This window comes from Trichophyton rubrum (genome assembly GCF_000151425.1).
Source record: "Trichophyton rubrum CBS 118892 genomic scaffold supercont2.7, whole genome shotgun sequence".
NCBI classification, from domain to species: Eukaryota; Fungi; Ascomycota; class Eurotiomycetes; order Onygenales; family Arthrodermataceae; genus Trichophyton; species Trichophyton rubrum.
Window position 1 is genome coordinate 465,264 of NW_003456422.1, and position 19,753 is coordinate 485,016.

The 19,753-nt window shown below is 48.2% G+C and overlaps 4 protein-coding genes across 4 annotated transcripts; 1 reads left to right on the forward strand and 3 right to left on the reverse strand.

Moving 5' to 3' along the window:
• Positions 1-5,001: 5,001 nt before the first annotated feature.
• Positions 5,002-5,253, reverse strand: TERG_06166 (uncharacterized protein; the record flags this gene model as incomplete). Its single annotated transcript, XM_003233122.2, has 2 exons — positions 5,002-5,129; positions 5,229-5,253. 2 exons carry the CDS (start codon positions 5,251-5,253, stop codon positions 5,002-5,004), a joined length of 153 nt encoding a protein of 50 aa, XP_003233170.2.
• Positions 5,254-5,282: 29 nt separating this feature from the next.
• TERG_06167 (uncharacterized protein) lies at positions 5,283-6,086 on the forward strand (the record flags this gene model as incomplete). Its single annotated transcript, XM_003233123.2, has 2 exons — positions 5,283-5,653; positions 5,881-6,086. 2 exons carry the CDS (start codon positions 5,283-5,285, stop codon positions 5,969-5,971), a joined length of 462 nt encoding a protein of 153 aa, XP_003233171.2. The 3' UTR covers positions 5,972-6,086.
• Positions 6,087-12,267: 6,181 nt separating this feature from the next.
• Positions 12,268-15,111, reverse strand: TERG_12374 (uncharacterized protein; the record flags this gene model as incomplete). The annotated part of the gene is made up of 2 exons (XM_047751340.1): positions 12,268-12,900; positions 12,964-15,111. 2 exons carry the CDS (start codon positions 15,109-15,111, stop codon positions 12,268-12,270), a joined length of 2,781 nt encoding a protein of 926 aa, XP_047606807.1.
• A 173-nt stretch (positions 15,112-15,284) lies between these two features.
• Positions 15,285-17,478, reverse strand: TERG_12375 (uncharacterized protein; the record flags this gene model as incomplete). The annotated part of the gene is made up of 2 exons (XM_003233125.2): positions 15,285-15,567; positions 15,629-17,478. Coding segments are annotated over 2 exons (2,133 nt in total), but the record flags the coding sequence as incomplete, so codon positions are not given.
• Between the last annotated feature and the right edge of the window lie 2,275 nt (positions 17,479-19,753).

Genomic DNA, 19,753 nt, shown 5'->3' on the forward strand with positions numbered 1-19,753 from the left:
CAGGGCAACGACTAGCAGGCCTGTCTTTTTTCCTTTTGACGGAGTATATCGAATAATAATTCATTTACAAGAGGCAAAGAGCAAAGAGCTCGACAGAGAAAGTCGTTGGACGCATGTGTCCTCTCTTTGCTTTTCTTTTACCTCCGATCATCCCATTTCAACGGACGTTTCTCCATCCCATGGAGGGTGCGCCACGGGCTAGTGTTCAGCCCCTTCCAAGGCAGAGATGGAATCATGTATGATTGTGAATCCATGCATGCACAACTGAGCATCGTCCGTTAAAGACGGGATGGATCTGATGGATATACGCAGAGCATACATTCTCTTTCTGCCGAGCCAATACTTTTTACGGAATTTAAGGGGGAAAGGGTCTATCTCTTGCCTTGTCGATGCTGCTCTCGGGTAGAACCCTGTCAAGATACACCGCAGCTCTGAAGATGATTGACAAGGTAGTAGGGTTATTTACTTCAGTGAAAGTCGAACTTCAAGACGACGTAGAAAGCAAAAAAGAAAAAGTAAACCAGAAATAAAGAAAGAAACAAGAAAGACCAGATCTCAACAAAAGAAATTCAGCCATCAGATTCGAAATAATTTACAAAAATACAAAGGGGTGTGAAAAAAGGCCATCCTGTACGGAGTGTGCATAACGAACCAGAAGGAGTGGAGGAGAGTACCGCGAGGGAAAGCCGTTAAGCTCTGCTTCCTTCTCCTCTACTTGTGATATCGCGAAAGATAGGACATTGATCCTCGGTTCTTCTTCAGCCATTGTCTAGTGGTGAATGTCAATGAAGGCAAGAAAGGGAGGCAAAATTCCCTCCTAAGCGAAGCTGGGCGGGCTGGCATCATGCAGACACACAGGACAGGCAGGCAGATAGGACGGCCAGAGATCGATATACTCCATGCATATCGTCCATCCCGGGGGGCGTCAGGCAGAACGCTCTAGTGGGGATCAACGATAATACGAGATTGCGAGCCAGAAGAAAGGAGACGCAAGGGAGAAAAAGGGAGGTCAAGGGAGAAAAAAAAGACCGCAAGGACGAATATGACCAAATTCTCCGAAGAAAAAGCATTCGTTTTTTCGGCTCCTTCTAATCATCGTTACATCCAAGTGACCTAGGGGATAAGATGGGCATTGGTATCGACATGTCATGGGCTGAAAGCGGACAGTGACAACAATCATGCAACATAAGTATCACTTAGTCCTGTTTACTCGAACAACTACCAGTTATCCAATCTTACTGCATTTGCACTTAGTCTTTCCATACTATGTATGGAAGGGTAACCATCTCCGCGCCCGTCAGCAGCACAATGGGCGCTCTTTTTTCGCCATCTAAGCGAAAGGGGATGGAGCTGGAAGCATGAGATGATCAACCTCGCTCCGTTTCCCATAACCCTCAATCCCCCGCGAGCGCGCGAATGGCGCTGGCTCTGGCGCCGGTCGTTGCATGCTTTAGGGGGGGAAGACAGCATGAAAGGACCAGTAGTTTGAATCAAATAGTTCGAATTTTCTTTCATCGGACACTCCGACAGATAGGGTTTCGTTTGTGAATAAAAAAAAGAGAGAGAGAGAAAGAAGAAACAGAAGAAAAATATTGCTTTTTGGCATTGGCTCTCTCACTCACCCTTTCGTTGGCTTTTTCCTGGCTCTGGAATCTGGCTTGTGGCGCTTCCAACGCCCATTCATACGCCATCCCCCAAGAGCGAAAGTTCTTTTAGTCGGCATCAGCAAGGCGTGGGCAGTGCGTCCACGAACGTTTGGTACAGCGTACTTTTTTTTTTTTTAATATAGTTATAGCTGTCCTGTCAATCATTTGTTGGCGTCACTGCAGCCTTGGGTCTGTTGTACGGCCTGCTTCCCATAGTCCAGCGTCCAGGTATTTGGTAACAGAGTATGGGAAGAGACGTCCTGACGGGACACCGGTTATCGCAAACAATGCACAACATTGCGCTCTTCCGCCGCGAACTCCGTCGCAGCGGTAACTGGAAGAATGCATGGAGCTTTGCTTGTGCTGTAGGGTGAGCTACCGGCAACCGGATAGGGGGGACCACCTCTGCCGAACCGCTCGCCTGTCTGTAACGTAGGCGTGAGGAAGCGCTGGAACGCCCGCTACCGCTCAAACAACACAGACTATTTGTCGCGATCGCAGCTCGGCCGTTTGCTCGGCCGTCTGTGAGTTAAACACGTTCCTCCTTTGGGCGTTTGTAAGTTGTAAATGCTCCGTATGTCCATGTACGGGGCAGGCCAAAAAAAAAAAAAGACTGAAAAAAAAAAAAAAAAAGATAACCAAAAAAAGGTAGAAAGATTAAAATAAAACCAAAAAAGGACAGAGAGAGCAGTGACAGAGCCAGTTCGACGAGCAGAAGAAGCAAAAAGCGTTGTATATTTGCTTCTTCCTCGCAAGAGACTCTTCAATATCCTAATTAGGAAATTCGTTTTAACTGGCCCGTAGTAACAGGTAACAGTTTGCTTGTATCGAGTACCAGGCTGCCAGCGCAAACTCCATGCATGCCAGAGGCCCGAGGCCGTACTGTATACATGATGGGAGACGCTTGCATGGAACGGGCATCTGTGTAACAGACCTGCTCCTGAACGACTACTCAGCGCCAGAGAAAAGCAGCCGAGGACCAGCCAGTGGGGGGAGTTCCTTTTCTCCAGGCCGTTGCACTAATCTTACCTTAAACCCGCGTTTGATTAGTATCAGTTGAAATCAAGAATCCATCAGCACGGAGTCGGCCTATATGTCTTGACCCCTACTGATAATAGAACGGCTGTATTGGTTCTGCTCCCAACCGATTGGGACTCCCGCCAGCATACAGGTGAAGAGAAAATATGGCAAGGGAGGAAGGTCAAAACAAAAAAGAAAAAAAAAAAAAGAAAAAGAAAGGAAGAAAAAGAAAAGAAAAATAGTAGAAAAAAGAAGCTGTGGTCGGCAGGGTTGGTTCAGTCCAGTAATCTGCTAGTAACAATCGTTTCATTCTCCGGGCCGTAGATTTACCTAGCCTGTCCAATTGACTGGTTCCGAGCCCTGGCCATCTTAATATGAGAGCGACGATATCGGGGAACCGACCTGTGGGCCAATGGCAGTGGGACGTTGAATAATTTACTTCAAACGCGATAAGTAATCCACAAAGAAGCTAGACGTAGGGGACGCTAGCAGAAGTAAAGAGAGAGCCCATTTTGCATCTGCAGTATTCACCTGGCAAGGCTGACATCTAAGCCCGTGACGTAGACGGAGCGCTGAGTATGGAATGCGGGAAAAAAACAAAACAAAAAGATAAAAGCCGAAAACTGGGTCTCTGTCAGCGTCATGCATGGCCACGAGGACAAAGATGTTCGAGGAGAGATGCATATTTTGACAAATAAACAATATCACGAACGGATATTAGCATGCATTATGCGCCCCAGAACCTGCCCCTTCTTGCCCCCTGCATATTCATAACATAATGACCCCCCCAAACGAGATATTTCAACGAACGCTCAACCTTCGCGGGCGTAGGCGGCATTCACAACTCGACTCAACTGAAAACGTTAAAATAATTGATCTGGTCCTGTCTCTGCTCGTGAATATGGGGGGTGGGGGGGGGGGGAGGGCCCGCGGATGCTGAAGTGTACAACAGTACAACAACAGTTGCCAGACTGGATTGAAATTTTGCGATGCTCAGATCTCCAAAGCCAAGCGACTGACACAAGATGCATGTAATCAACAGTGAGGTCGTTGAGGAAACTCTATTCCTTGGCAGGCAATACTGCCAAATCAGGTGAATCGGGGCGCGAGTTCGCGAAACCAGCAACTAGTTCTTTTTAGTCATAGGCCGACCGGTGGCTCTTCTATGGAGTCATTCACGTATCTCGACGGGCCATGCCATGAAGAAGTCGAACGGGCCAAAGGGTGGAAATTGATTAATGATAATAATAATAGACGTTAATATTTAAAAAAGGAAAAGAGACGAAAAGTCGGAAAGGGCTGTGCAGACGGGTTGGAGACCTGAGGTCGGAGTCGAGTTCCCCAAAGGTCTAAGCTCCTGCATCCGCCCTGTCCTGTGTGTCGTTGCAACTTGCAACTGGAGAAGGCGACGAGGCTATTGATTGGATGCGGGAGGTTTGTTTGTCATGTTTCAACTAATCTGCTCCCCATTTCAATAGCCTATCTCAATCCGGAATCATGGAGCTTTTATTTTTGCATTATTGTGCTGGTCGTTCTGACATTCCTGTTTCGATCCAATGGGGGCTCCATAATCGGATAGCCAGGGTGGGCATCCGCGATGTATAGTGTATAACTAAGACTGCTTAAAACATCTTAAGTTAAGCATTCATGGTCTGGCCGTCAAGACACGAGGGCGACAAGGCAATTCCACGCCATGCTTAGTATTATATTATTATAATTTTTTGCAGCTCTCTTTTCCTTGGAGCGTATACCTCTGGAATCAGTCGTCAGTATATAATGATAAGTAATATACCGGACAGGGTCAGGGGCAGACGGGGAAAAGGGAAGACGAAAAGAAGTTTCAAAGAACGCACGTACATAATATCCCGCACTTCTCTTTTCTTCTTTTGGGACTTAAGTATACATCAATTAATAGCATGGACCTCCTGTTTTTTTTTTTCCCAGTCTTTTCCCTTCTGGCTAGAAGATAAGATCGACCTCGTTACAGCGTTCTTTGCATCGCTGAACTGCGTTCCTACCTGGTCCCCGGTGCCTGGTCGTTATATATGCCAGGACAAGGTTGTATATCTCTGGGGCTGGCGACTCGCCCGATAAACGGCATGTATAGCGGCGGTGGTTGGTCCGCCATCTGGGGATGATGGGCGATATTAAGCTCCGAACCATCATCCGCCCTTGACTAACGGCAACGTTCTTCTTGGTGCCATTTCGGCCTGTGCCGGGCGCACCAGCCTGAGGGATATCGTCAGTTTTAATGCTCCTGTCCCCAGGACATGGCTCTGTGGGCATTCGGCACCGAGGAGTGTTCCTGCACAAGGGTGACTGGAACGCTCTTGGTTCACGAGCCTTCCCTGCTGCTGCATATTCGCTGTCGGTCGCCAGAGTCTGCAGTCTGGTCCTTCCCATCCTTCGTCTCGTCCTCCTTTTGGCCAGCATTGCCGCTGTCGCCCTCGCTCCCATTGTCCCCTTGAGGTCCAATAGGTATTAATATTAAGTAGTTGTTATAATAACTCCCGTCCTGCTTTTCTCCCGCCCCGCAGACACTTCGGGACGACTTCTACTTACTTAATTCCTTACTAAGCATATTCATGACTAATATTATCCTTCCCGAACCGGTTAATGGCTTGGCGATATCCCGATCGGGATAAGTGCCCTTTTCTTTTTTCGACGTCGTCTCTTCTTTTCTTCTTTTTCTATTCTTCTCGTCTCCGTCTTCGTCTTTGGCTTCCTCGACTTCCACACAGTTCAAACGCACGAGAATGCACATCTCGCTGGCGAACACCGCAGGAGAACGACAACAGCAGAATCCCTGCAGTGGCGTTGATGCCTGTACGATCGCCGTGCGCTGGATCCTCGCTTAAGGAGCCGTTATCGAGATCGACAAGATCCACAGCTGAACGTTACATCGTTTCGACCGTAGTGCCAGTCGGAGTATGGTGTCTTCCACAAAGACAACGCCAGCGTGGATGTTATACATGCTCTAGACAAATGTATGTCATCACGGAGAGCCTAACCGCCTCGTATCTCATGGGGCGAGTTGCTCCATTCGAATCTATATTTATATTTTTATACGTATACGGAGGATAAGAGAAATAGTCTGATGGAGGCTGCCCTTCTCATGGTGGAGAAGTTACCCGTCTCATTGGCGCTTACCCTCGATGTCTGGGTTTTTATGGAGCTCACCCGTATACCATTCAATAATGCTAACAACTACCAGATGCAGTTTAACATCGCTTTGTACGGAGTATTCTCCGTGCCTTTCCTCATCATACAGGGTCAGATCAGCAGCTCTTCTCTGCGTTGACTAGGTATACGCTTAGATCGCTCAAGATCTCCCCTTGAATTCGAGTTCATGTACGAAGTATGGATCTCCAGACCATCCAGAACATCATGCATGGATGCTCCAGAAGCCTCGCTGGTGGAGTCTGCGCCATTCCTCCAGTCTTCTTCCCTTCTTTCTTTTCTTTTATTTTCGTGACAAAACAGGCATGTCAAAGGTTGGTTGTGGAGAGTGGTCATGTGTTAGAGCTTAAGCAAGCTGGGGGAAGGGGGGAGAAAAGGGGGGAGAAAGGGAGACACTGTGTGGGTATATTCGATTTTCAAATAGGTAAATCCATGTTAGCTTTTCCGCCAGTGCATTGAATATTCCATCTGACTGCTCAATTCGTTTTCCTTGCTCGCGAAAGCTACCGTAGCCGGCTGGATTATAAACGATTTCTTCAGCGCAGTTCAGCCGAGCACAAGGCATACGAAACCCTCGAGCATTTCATTACTGAAACACCCAAAGGAACCAGATATATGCCACTTCCGAGAGTCAAAAAGACCCCAGCCCCGTACAATGTGAAAATGGGTTCTCCTTGTAAGTAACTTGCCATCGCACATCAACGGATGCATATTGCCCGACCGGGAAGGCCAGCTTTTATTGGTAACCAATTACATCCTGGCCCAACCCTTTCCTTCTTCCCTTCTTTGCCTTTTCTCAATTTTGAGGTGCATCACTTATTGTCATGGATCAAAGCAATATTGAATCTGATTAAATTAGATTAATTAATTGGGCGCTGGGACCCAGCCAGCTGGGTGAGATTCATCAACATTCACCTACTCTTTGGTACTCGTCACATTGTCAGTCCCATCAGCAAGGAACGTACGAGGTATGAGTATATAACATCGGTAGGATCTCAGTTTGCTATTGATGATAATGCTCCATGTATTCCCCTTTCTCTCGCTTGTGCCCTTTCAGCTGAACACGAGTTTCATACCTGTATCTCAAGGCTAACAGCACTAATAATTTCTATTATTGTTGAGACTTGTTGGGAATGTTGAAGGTGAAGCATTAGCTGTTCCCTGCAGCCGAGTCTTGAAGTGAGACAACTTACCATGAAGCTACCAGCATTATGGATGGCGGGAGTAACTGGGAGATCGATCCCACCCCCTCCGCGGCTTTACTTCATGCAAAGCATATGCCTGAAGAGCTACTAGATTAGGCCTGGAATGTCTGTTGCTTCAGTGATGGCGGAATCGATGTTGTACAGGAATTTATGCCAACCACGTCCAACATTCATTCAACCACAGAAACAAATTTTCTACCTTAGCTGGCCATTGTAGTTAAACTAAAGCCCACAGTTGACTGCTGCCAACAATCTGAATGCAACGTCTCTTTGCACACGTATGACGTGCAGAATTACTGAGGAGATACGAGGGCATGTGCGATTGACCTAGGAAATGCAGATGTTCGTTCTCCTTTTCATGCTCGGCTAAACCTGATCAGATCTGCCGGGCCAAGGCAGGTACCAGCATATCCCATCACACTGGTTTAAATATTTCCAACCAGGGTCCTTGGTTAGGATATCCTGCATGTTAGTCGTTCTGGTTTAATCTCTGGGTGGCGGCCGGTGACACCGTCAAAAAGAACTCAAGCACAGCTGATTGGAAACGTCAACCACACCTTTCCCTTATTCTCCCTCCTACGGGGGGCACACGAGAGGCGAATATGCGCTCAACACTGTGAAACCATTCCGTCAGATGTAGCCAATTGGTGGAGGATTAAACGTACGTTCATGCAATGAATGTACTTTTCTACATGTCATGTTTGGCTCTTAGAAACCTCCGTATTAGACGTTTTATCTGATTCAACATCTACTTTCGGCTCGATCCCGATGCTTTCCTCGGCCAGCTGGACAATTCTAGTTTCCGATGTCACCCGGCATTTGAACCTACATACAGTTAGTTGGCAACAGAGTTATCAGCTTCTTTTTATTCCATGACGGGACCAGAGAGCTACAGAAACAACAAGGTGATGGAAGACAAGGAAGAGGACGTTGCACAATTCCAAAAGCACGCGGAAAGTGGCATCCAATCATCGCTGTCAACAAGCATACAAACTTCATCAAGCCCTCTCATGTTTATATGTGTATTATATCGATGCCTCTAGTCATACACATACATCTGCCTAATCCCAAATACTCTAGAGGTGCCTTCAATGCCCCACTGATATCAATCATGGCCCCATAGGAACCGGCTATGTCATCCCAAGAGAGAAGTTGGAAACGGGAAAGTTACAACTGCACTGTTTATTGACTAAACAGCGCCCTTTAAGAGAAGCCAAGTACCAGAAAGCAGCATATCCTGCCCAGATGCAAGATGCTAACGGGACGAGATCTGCTTCTATTGCCGTCAGAGATATACACACCTGATCACGCCCATCATATGGGTCATTCTTATCCTGTGGTCTGAACCTAGAGCACTAACTACACAGCAGCAAGATCAGGGGCAGGAACTGGCTTGGTTTCTGTTTTGTTTCATTGCTCAGCCGTGATCATCTTCCTGGCCCTGTCCATGTCTCACGTTGAACCCGATAGTCACTTGAGCCCTCCTGCGCTCCCCAAGTTCGAATTAGTAATGAACTCTTCCGTACCACCAAAGTCCGATGATGGGATATCCCCGATTGACGGGATATTCAAGGCTCGATACCACTTGATCCGTTCTCCAGGGGATTAGCAGAAAGCACAGTCAATCTTTGATCCCACGGGGGAAACGGCTTTCCAGTCCCCCCCGCTCTTGATGGACCCTAAAGACTAAATTCCATATTTGATTTGTGTTTATACTGGGTCTTTGCTCTTGACCGGGTGTTTCCTCGCCTTTTCTTTAGTTGGCCGAGCTTTTTGCCAGTTCAAACTTGAAGCCAATAAGTCCATTATTCAGTCCCTCTTTGTTTTTTCACGCTGTAAGGGGCGAATGAGTTGAAGCCCCGGTGTTAGTAATACTCACGGGGTAAGACGAAGCAACGTAGATAGTACGAAGAGATCACTAAATAAAATTATAAATTTGGGACAGCGGATGGGTTTATGGGGATTCACGGATTCATCCCAGCTCCACAGTTGGCTGTGATATCAAATAACTAGTCAACGTCCAATGGTAAGCGAATAACAAGGATGAGGCAGTTGGCTGACACCCTCCATCTTCCTCTTCTTCCAACCCTTAGATCGCACTAGGATCTGTGTTTTCCGTTCCCTCGGTTTCTCAAATCGAATTCTGGGGCTTCCTCCTTTCCCGCCAGTTGCTTCACGTCCAGCCGTGGTTTACGCCGAACGAAGGATGTGACTTTTTGAAGCAAGCCACATAAACTCGTCAGGTCGGCCCCATGCTCGAGCCTAGTAACTTTGAGCTATGGAAAACTCCTTCCACTCCGTTTTCTCGGCTGAGAAGGTGAAAGACGTCATATCACATCCGTCTTTGAGCGTTCGCCACCCGGATGCCTCCCCCGAAGCCGCACTATCACTTCGTTACGGCGTTAGCGATGGAGAATGGAGGCTTTGGGACATGGGAAGCCTGCCCTCTCAGTTCTAGTTCTTCTTCCTCCTCTTCCTTTTTTTTAGTCCCTTTTTTTTTTTTTTTTTTTTTTTTTAGGATTATTGATGAAATGATCAATCACCCCTGAATCTAGCTCCATCACGTTAACTACCTGCTGCTCGGTACTTTGAAACGGCGAGAGCTGGGATATTCTATTCACATACGGAGAACACACCATTTCGCCGTTTATTACGAGGCGATTTCCCAAAGGGCGTGGCTGAGTGACTGGGCCACCAATCACCCGGCAAAAATGGCAAAGAAACACATCTTGAGAATAACATGCTATCCCTAATGGGTTCAGTCCATATTAGAGACCCCAATATCCAATCATTGAGGGATGTGGTGACTCTTCAACTTGTGTGTCTGCAAGAATCCTGATGGCCACCTTACCACCTTATGTCTTGCTAGTTAACTAGTTACTGGTCGCAACCAAGGAAGTCAAAGGATTACTCATTGTAATCCAATTCAATGCAATGTTCAATCAATCCTTGAATCGCATGTCCATTGGTTAACTTGCCAGATACCCCAGACCAAGGAAGAATAAGAGGAAGCGAGAGCTGGATGTCCTTTCACCCGGCCATCTCCTGACTTGTTTGTTCTCCGGGAATTTTCGAATTGCTTGTCATAATGCTGTCAGCCATGCAACCAGTTCGTTCATTCACACCTTGGCCCAGTTCTAGAACGTTTGGCCGGTACATTCCACTCCTCGGTGGATTTGCCTTCAGCCCTTTTTTTCTTTCTTCATGCAGGCAGTGCCAGGGTGTTTTGCCCGAAATAAAACACCATGCCCGTTCCAAATTTCTCCATTCCAGTTTCGTTCGCTGGCGCAATGCCCAGGGGAGCTGACCTGTACGGAGTCGTGCGTCCTTTCTCGGGAGGCAACACGCTGGAGAACGCCCTAGCCACCTTTAAAAGGACGCTGGGTTAAAGTTGGAAGCATAGCGAAAAGTCGGATAGTGCCAGTCTGCCTTTCGTGCGTGATGGCTACAACGTAACGGAGATGGGGACGGAGAACTACGGCGCCAATGACGTTAGACGAAGGACCCCAACTAACAAGCGAATCAACTTCCAGGAATACCCTTGGACGTATTCATATGCAAGACATAGTTATTTGTTCAGGTCAGTTCAGCCGTATTAGTGGTGTGAAAGCGCGATCTAACACACCACGACATCCACTCGCGCCAACTACTTAGCCTGTTATCAATCAGCAAACCCCTCCCCCCCTCCGCCAAAGGGGGAAAAAAAAAGGGCTTTATTCGGGCGTAAGGGCCAGCTGTCTCTCATATCGCCTGTTTGTTCTTCCGCCGTTGCATGAGTAGAACGAGAACGTTGGATATACCTCTTTCTGGGTACGACAGCCGGGCTCAGATGATCAATGTAACATATACCCCTTTCATCGCATGCCAGTTATAAGATATGCAGAGGGGACAGCCATGGCATTTTCCTGTTTGGTGATCCGTGTGCGTCCTTTGCAAATCCAAGACGAACTTATGCCATAGGTTACCAGGCCTTCTACACCACATGTATACTGTCCCGTCTGTTGGATAAAGAGCTGTGAGACAAAGGAGCTACGTACCCTGTGTGCCCGAGCCGCTGCCGCGAAAAACAACGGGATATGCAGGCGTTGCACCATGTCATCGAAACGTCATGGGGATGGACGGTATTATAATTGAGAATTTCTATTCAACCACTCATCGACCAGGTTTTGGTCAGCCGGGTCCTCGTACATACAGCGAGTGCGAGAATGGGACCACGCAAGCAAGCGGATGCTTGAACGCGTGGACGTTATCTTGTTTCTTACCGCGATAGGGCATTAGTGCATAACGACGTTGTTGATATTGAGATCTTAGTTGACAAAATATAGCCGAACTAAGCTGGTGATGAGCGTCTCGAATTCTACATTGCCGAAGCGCATGTTCCTTTAATTTTTTGCAGTATCAACTGGTAACAGCTACTTCTACGGAAGAGGATACACCTTGTATGTATGCATTGATGCCATCGCGCATTGTCCATGGGTTAGATAGACCATGCAGACGATAGCTTCATGTGATGTGAAAATTGGTATGTGATAATACACAGGAGGGACAACTAATGATCGGCCCCTTGAAGTGACATAGCGCTGTCCCTCTCAAGTCAAAGGCAATGCAGACAAGAGGATCTGAAGTTATTAACCAACAGTGGATGTTTTATACAGGTCAAAGGAGAGAAAAGGTGAAGTAGCAGTCAACAGTCAACGGTCAACGGTGCTGTGGTGGTATATTTTGCTAGAGGTAAGATCGCCGGAAACAAGCCCAAACAAATCTAGAAAAGGGGCGGAGATAAAATCACTGGTATATGATGGCCGAGTGAGAAACAAAGACGGGCATAGGTGCTAATAAACATTTCCGCTATGCAGAGGGCCAACTCGCTACGAAGGCGGTTGAGGTATCAAATCGAAGAAAGGGGAAAACAAATCAAAATCAAGTACATGATGGTCATATCACAGGAGCCCGCATGGACGGCATAATAAGGCGGGAATATTGCATAATTAAAACACTCATAGGGTCAACAAAGTGCGAAATTGCCCATGAAAGCGTGGATAAGCCGACTTGGTATCGCTCCAGGTCATCTCAAACAGATAATAACAGCAAGGGGAATTATAAAGTGGGTGATCAAGGTAAAAACAGGAGGAAAATATTTAAAATCCAAAGAAAAAAGAAAAAAAAAAGGAAGGGAAATCAGAAGCAAAACAGATAAGTCGTGAAAGATACACCCATCATAGCCATATATCTTTCTCTTCTCCTTGAACCCAGTTCGCCCAAACCTTCTCGTACGCCTCTTCCAAATCATTGACCCATCTTCGGGTATCAAACAGTTTACTTTCCCACCGATTCAAGTAAAGCATTTTCCGAAGTTCAAACAATCGCCCCCTTGCACTGCCTTGGTTATTGCCAAGTTCGTACTTCATCCCCAAACCCAGTTCAATTGCAGTTTTTTCATATTCAACCTCATCTGAAGAAATCAACTGTCTCGCAGCTTGTTTTCCATCTTCCGTCTGCGGAAGCGCACTTGTTAGAATACTAGATGCCATGCGAGAGCACATCTTGTATTTGTACCGTGGAAACGTGAGGAGTGGTGTGCCACTCCAAAGGACGTCAGCCGCGGTGGTGTGAGCATTACATTCTGGCGTGTCCAAGAAAAGATCGCAGATGCGAGCACGGGAAATATGTGTGTGTTTTGGCGCAACATCAGTGAATACGATCCTTGATGCAGTTGCTTCGCCGGCCCAGGCTTTTGCTGTTTGTCGGAGATTGTGCTCACCAACGTCAGGGAAGCGGAGGAGCCAGAGTATTGCATTAGGAATACCGGCTAAAATCCTTAGCCATGTACGGAACGTTGTTGGTTCGATCTAGTAGCTCCATTGTTAGTTTACTCATGTTATGTTTTGGTTCAATGCGCTTTGCAGACATACCTTGTACAGCTGATTAAAGTTACCGAGAATTACTGTATCATCCTTGAGGTCGGGGAACAGTTCCTTGCGCATCTTCCACCTATTTGCTTGCTCCTCTTCCCATGTCAACCTGGGCGCGCGTGCATCTGGTGCACTTTGCCTGTGATCGCAGCAGAAGAAGGTGTGCTTGGTATACACAATTTTCTCGTTATATATCCAGTCATCGGCATCTTCGTTGTGATCCACGTCATACAGACGATCTTCTATCCTTGCGGATTGTCCTCGAGGGGCCAGAGTACTAGGTGGAATAGAGAGTTCATCGGCTAGAATGTAGTCAGACCATTCCGCACCCAATGACCCAGCAAACCCCATGAAGGACATATGTATAGGCGCAGGCCGAGCTGCAAACACCTCGTTACGAGCACCACGTGTATAACCATTTAAGTTGACGAGAATATGAACACCATCTCTGACAATCTGATCCACTAATCGATCAACGGACCAACTACTAACATCACGGAAAACAGGAGCTTCCCGTTGGATTTGTTGACGATGAATGGAATTATCACTGGCTGTCGTTGCATAACAAATCGCTTTTACACGACTTGGGTTATGAAGGCCAAAAACGGACTGCATAAGGTGAGCCAGAGGGTGATTGTTGAAGTCGGACGAGACATAACCAATTATGATTTGCGGATTCGGCGGAGCTGGAGGTGGATATACCGTAGCAGGAAGCCATGGGGAACGCAGCGTGGAACAGGAAATACGCAACCCGTTGCGCTGAGAGATATGGCGAATTTGCTTTGCAGATAATGGGCAAGTAAATGTATGAAATGGTAAGACAGTCGGTGCACTGGGCGGGGTGAGTGCCCCTGGAAAATTAGGACGTGCATACCTCGAAGCTGGGTATTCTCTGCGGTGCACATATCGATCTTGATACCACTGCCAGCCAATATACTTCACCATTCGTTCTATCAGTCGCACAGTCCGGGACCCTTCCCACCTTTTCCCTGACCAGGAACGTAGCAAGGAATTGAGCGCTGTTCGTCTGCTCATTGCATCCGTGGTATTGCTGGACGGAGACATTAGGGCCGAACACAACTGGTCCGGGGTTAGGTTCTGAAGAGTGCCACAGCCCCAAAGTTCACCGTCCTTCAGTTGTTTGTCAACTATATCAACAACTCGTTTGATCCATCCCGTATCAGATGTCACCTCCTTTGCATCACGTAGCCGGCCTTGATCATCGACGTGCCACAAATCCCTGATTCCACGGCCGGGAGAGATGCCTCCTCTACCTCCCCAGTTGCAAACAGAATTCAATGCATTTGCTAGGCCACATACTGCCTCAGCAAAATCTGGGTTAGCATTCACGGCTCGCCGATAGTATCCGATGGCATCGTTGATTCTGCCAGAATCCTTTACAGCATTTGCGAGGTTGGCTAGTGCAATATCAAACTTATTGTCACATTGGACAGCCAATTCGTACATCTTAATTGCAACAGACAACTGGCCGATATCTTTGAGAAGGCTCCCTAGGTTAGTGTAGAGATGAGCGTGTCTTGAGTCAAGGGTGAGGCCATAGTTGTAATAAGCCAAAGCAAGTGCAATGCCACTGCCAGGAGTGACACCAGGAATATCTGGAATTTGATATTCACCAGCCGTGCGGACGGATTTAGCAGAGGTTCCTTGAATTCCTGCGAGGAGGATCCCGACGTTATTTGCTGTTGATGGGCTGGGTTGTAGCGACAGCGACAGGTAGTATAAAGCAAGAATATCTCGAACGCCTGGTGTGCTTCTCAGGGTTCCATTTGAAGATGTCGAGGCCATACCATCCTGGTATATCTTGGCCAGCGAAAGTAGCGAGTTGCTGGTTGTAGAAATTGCAGCTCTTTTGGCCAGACCGTCTGGGAGAAATTGAAGGCCGGGCAATATGCCATGCGGGTGGAATACTAGCTTTGCCGTTTGCAGTGCCTTGTCTGGAAATAGCAGTACGGTTTCTTTGGGATCATACGGCCGGCAAGTAGGAATGCCGCGCCTGTTATCATCGGCAAAAGCCGAAAGGATATGGCGGATAAGGCTCTTCATTCCTCGTCGTTTGCCTGTGCTGATGAGAATTGCTTCCTCGAAGGCTCCAGCAGCGGCCACATTGTCACCCAGTGCATACAGCATGTTTCCTTTGGCATGTATAAGACCAAGGATTCTGCCATTATCGGCCCCAGGAATAGCATAACCACTCGACCCAAAGCCAGGGGTAGATTGGTCAGACCCGCAAATTCCAGTGGGCTCTGGATGCTGTCAGTGTAATCAAATGCCATTTTATCGGCGGATTCTGTAGTCGATACACTGGATTCCCTATCTTCTGACTCCGTATCGGACTGATCGCAGGCACGATTAGACTTGAAATAGTCACCGCTTGGTGGTAATCTTAAAGAATTTTCAACATATTGAACGATATTGACAGCTTCCCTCCCTCGCTGACTGCTGCATAACAATCCGATGAGATGTTCGACAGCATCAAAGTAGCATGGGCGTAATTTTATAGCTCGCAACCAGTGCTGAAGAGCTTCTTCTCGACGTTCCAAAGCAAGAAGCGAGGCAGCAAGATTGGATATTGCTTCAACGTGCCTATTATAGTTACAGTTAGTATAACTCTCTTTGAATGGAATATGTTAGAATCCAGACTTACGTAGAATCTTGGTTGATAACTCGGTTATACCAACGCAGAGCTCTGTTATAGTCACCTAGGCCATAGGCAAGGCAGCCACCAATGAGCATTCCATCGATCCATGTCCAGCCACTCTCCTTGCAGAGACTACCAAGCATTTCCAAAGCAGAAACAGCCTTTTCAGATATCGACATTGCTTCGTGCGCAGGGCTGAACATACGAGACATCGAAGCCCCATGACTACGCCGGATCGTCCGATATCCATTCATCGACATGTCAGAAGACATTCCATGATCGAAGGGCTGATTTAGATGCCTCAACTGAGCGGAATCATCAATGGATGGGAATTGCCTGTGGGCAGGGTGTCTCTTTGTGTCGAAAAATCCACCCACGGATTGATCTAGGTGGATGGAATGGCTTCGTTGCGGGTGCATGTTCATGGCCTGGACTTGTGGATCGCGACTCTTAGGTTTTCTGGCCATGTTTTCGGAATGTGAGAAGTCGGAGGCTGGTTGCCTTGGGGGTTTAGGGTATATGCTAGGTTTGAGAGGCTCGCGAGACTGGGAATCTGCACCCTGACTGGCTTTCTTCCTGGCATTATGCAACGATGCAAGAAGATCGACGTAAACGCTATGAGCCCATGAGAGGGTCTTCTCTTTGAACTCAGGGTTCCTCGGCGATCTGGCAACGTTGGATGTAGATGGATGCAAGCCATTCCGTGAAGTTTGTTGCCAACGTAAAGAGTCAACCGAATCCAAATGATGTACATCATGTTTTGAAGGAAGTGATGGCCCATACTGCAACTGGGGTTGATCCCAGATTTGATCGGGCGCCTTTTGAGGGATATGACTGGGAGCATAATGTTGTTGCGGTCTTGAGAGGTCGTGAGCATAAACTTGATGCTGCTGTTGCGCGTTTATAGCTGACTGGGCTGGGAGTGGGTTCCAGGAGAAGCCTGGTGCAAGAAATTCGGAAGGGGGGAGAGATTGTCTGTTAAAAAGTGATTGAGCGTCTGCGAGCCTGTTATTAGTGGGCAGCGAGTGTTGTCCTAATGACGGGGTAGATTGATATCTCGTATCTCCAAAAGTGGCAGGTCGGTACGGTGGCATGTATGGCCCGTCAGGCCAGTATTGGCCATACTGCGCTGTAGCGGCGGACTCAGGGCTCCCGAGGCCAGGTTGAAAAGAGGACGCAAGCACTGTGGGAACTGTGGGCAGGTTCTGCCAGTAGTTATACCTCTGACCTGTAGATAAGCTGGAGGCCTGATTTAAAACCGAGTCGATGCCTCCTTGAGGGGGATTTAGAGATCTAATCCAGTTAGTGTTTGGAAAGTCTTGTGGTATACCGTTGTGCACAGTATTTATTCTATTTGCATCTTGCTTGAACGCGGGAGGAAAATTTTGGTGCTGCGAAAGAGGTAGCGGTTCGACGGTCTTAAATTGCTGTAGAGGATCGAGGGAGAGGCCAGGTTGGGGCATTATCTGGCTATTATCGAGCGAGGAGACGAGAATGTGTTTGGTAGCAGGCTGCTGAATAGACCTATCTCCAGGAGTAGCATCGTAGCCGGCAGCAAGAGTACCATTGGGTGTTTTCCGTCGTAACGTATTCTCTTGCGAGGCAGAACTGCCGGGTAATCGGCCATCTGACAGGCTGTGTATCTCAGGCCGCTGGATTGGTCGTGGGCAATGCGTCCTGCTCCCTCTGATCAAAGAGGATGGCCCGTGGTTGGCGTATTGTGAGATTTGGAAGTCATCCTGGAAAGAATGTATGCCTTGTCCGTGGAGTTCGTAAGGAGTATTGGCTGAGTAAACGGACTGAGTATGGCGGTGCGGGAGGAACTGGAGAGGCTGGTGTGCCACTGACGGCAGCATTTTGAATTCCGTCTTCCCTCCTCTATCACTCCTATCTATCAGTCGTGTCTATTGCAAAATAAAAGAAGAAAAAAACTACTTCGAAAATGACGGGCGAAGCAGAGTTCTTCATCAACCAAGGAATCTTCTTGTTCGTTTTCGAGGCCACATCACGGACACGTATGACTCCTGGCCGATGTGAGGAGATAGAGAGAGAGAGAGAGAGAAAGAGAGAGATTTGGATCTGAATAGTACAGGGTTCTCTGGTAACGTATGTTGGAAGGGCACTGCCCTGAGCAAACCGGAGGCTTAATGGGTGGTTGCAGTCCGGCTCAGCCGCACGCGATGAAGGAGGGTCGGTTTCTGGCAAGCGACGTCAGCGTCAGTACACACGCAGGCCGTTGCTCCAAGCCATCAACGGGATAAGGAGTGATCGAGGTGAGGATGGCCGCAGGTATCGCGGTCGAGCTGCGGTTTCTGCGGTTGTTGATGGAAGTGAGGTTGGAGTTTTTGCCGGTCGTGAAAGACAAAAAAAGGGACGGACCCAGGGCGGTGAGGGCGAGAGAGGAAATGAAAAGCAAAAAAAAAAGGAAAAGAACAACGACGACGACGACGACGACGACCAAAGCGCAGCAGACAGAGGCTGACAGACGGACAAACACACGATGAAGAGAGCGACAAGAAATTCCGCTTTTTGAATACAGCAAAACCGCGTTCGTTGATCCGAAGGTCTGGAGTCGACTTACTTAACAAGCAGACGAGGAAGATTTATGGGCTCTCGCGACCGAAGCACTAAATTCCTGGCTGGGTTGAAGCCTGCCCTGGCGGCGACGGTGGAGACATATGAGGTCAGGCCAGGAGGTTTCAAGAGATCGGGGACAAGAGACGCCACAGTTAGCGGCCCTGGCGAGATGCAGGCGAACGGGTAGGAGCGAGAGGAGCAGAGGGGAGGGGGGAAGAAAGGGTCGAAGAAGAGCCAGTCGATCGAGCTAGAGAGGCAGAGCCAGGGGCAGCAGAAAGAGATAACAAGAGAAGAAACAAGAGAAAGAGAGAGAAGGAGAAAAATGAAGACCAAGGCAAACCGAAGAACAGAAGATTTGTTTTCAACTGGAGATGGATGTTAGCCGCTAGGGCGAGCCAGGTCCACACCAACACGGCAAGCGTATAAAGTGTGCTTAACGCCAACTCTATAGCCTGGAAGGAATGGAAAGGCAGAAAGTCAAGGAGACGGAGAAGGATGGAAGAAGGGGGGGACGGCGTTGGTGGACAAGGGAGGAATAATAGCCACTGGACGGCCGTTCAGTGACAATACCTCAAGACAGCGAGACGGTGCAGAATATGATGCAGACGATAGAACCGCCCAGCAAAAATATCAGTTGGAGTCGAAGGCAGTTGGACCACAGCAGCCAAGCAACGCGGTGGGCTTAGGCGATCGCAGCAAAGAAAAAACGCCCATCAACATGCTACTGATGGGGCTATTATTAGAGGCATGGGGAGGGAGGGTCGAAGGTGGGACGGGTGGTGACAGGGACCAGGCTGGGCGGCCACTTCTTACTAGTCGACCACAGGGAAAAAGCAACGGGCTCGCAGGTCTCAGGACAGGGATGCAGCCTAGCTGTGCAGGTTCAAAGGGTTGTGTGTGGATGGGTGGTGCATGTCGATGTGCCTTGGATGGAGTATATTGGACTTCTATGGGATGGTATGGGACGTTGACACATTTCTGACCAGAGTGGCCTCTCCTCTCCCCTGGTGACAACGATGTAGTCGAAGGATGAGTGACCTCCTCTCACTTGTGGGCATCTCTTCCACTTTTGATAATGGGCTGAGGGCGCAACTCTGCATACATATACGGTATGGCGGAACCTATTATTCTGGGACCAGCGTCGGCGTCCACCTGGTTTGGCGATAATCAGCTTGCCTTTGCCCACTGTTGTGTGGGTGATACTGATGACCGTTAAACGCCCAGATGTCACTGTGGCTTGATTGGGACCTTGGGCCTCTTCCAGAGCGGCCCCGAACAATGCACCCGTAAGGGTATTATTCTCTCCAGTGTTGACCTGCGATTCGATGGGCTTCGCGCATCATGAAAAGGGAAATTCCAAGATATTCATCAGAGATACTTAATATGGCAAAGCCATTTTTGCTTCGGAAACGCCGGGAGGATTACACCGATCTCACCACCACCTTAACAACCAAACGATCCTCTACCCGTCATCATCATCACATCAGCAATATCATCTTGGCTCGCGGCAACTGACAACACCTCTGCGTGGCTGTGGATGAGCTCTCTATATGG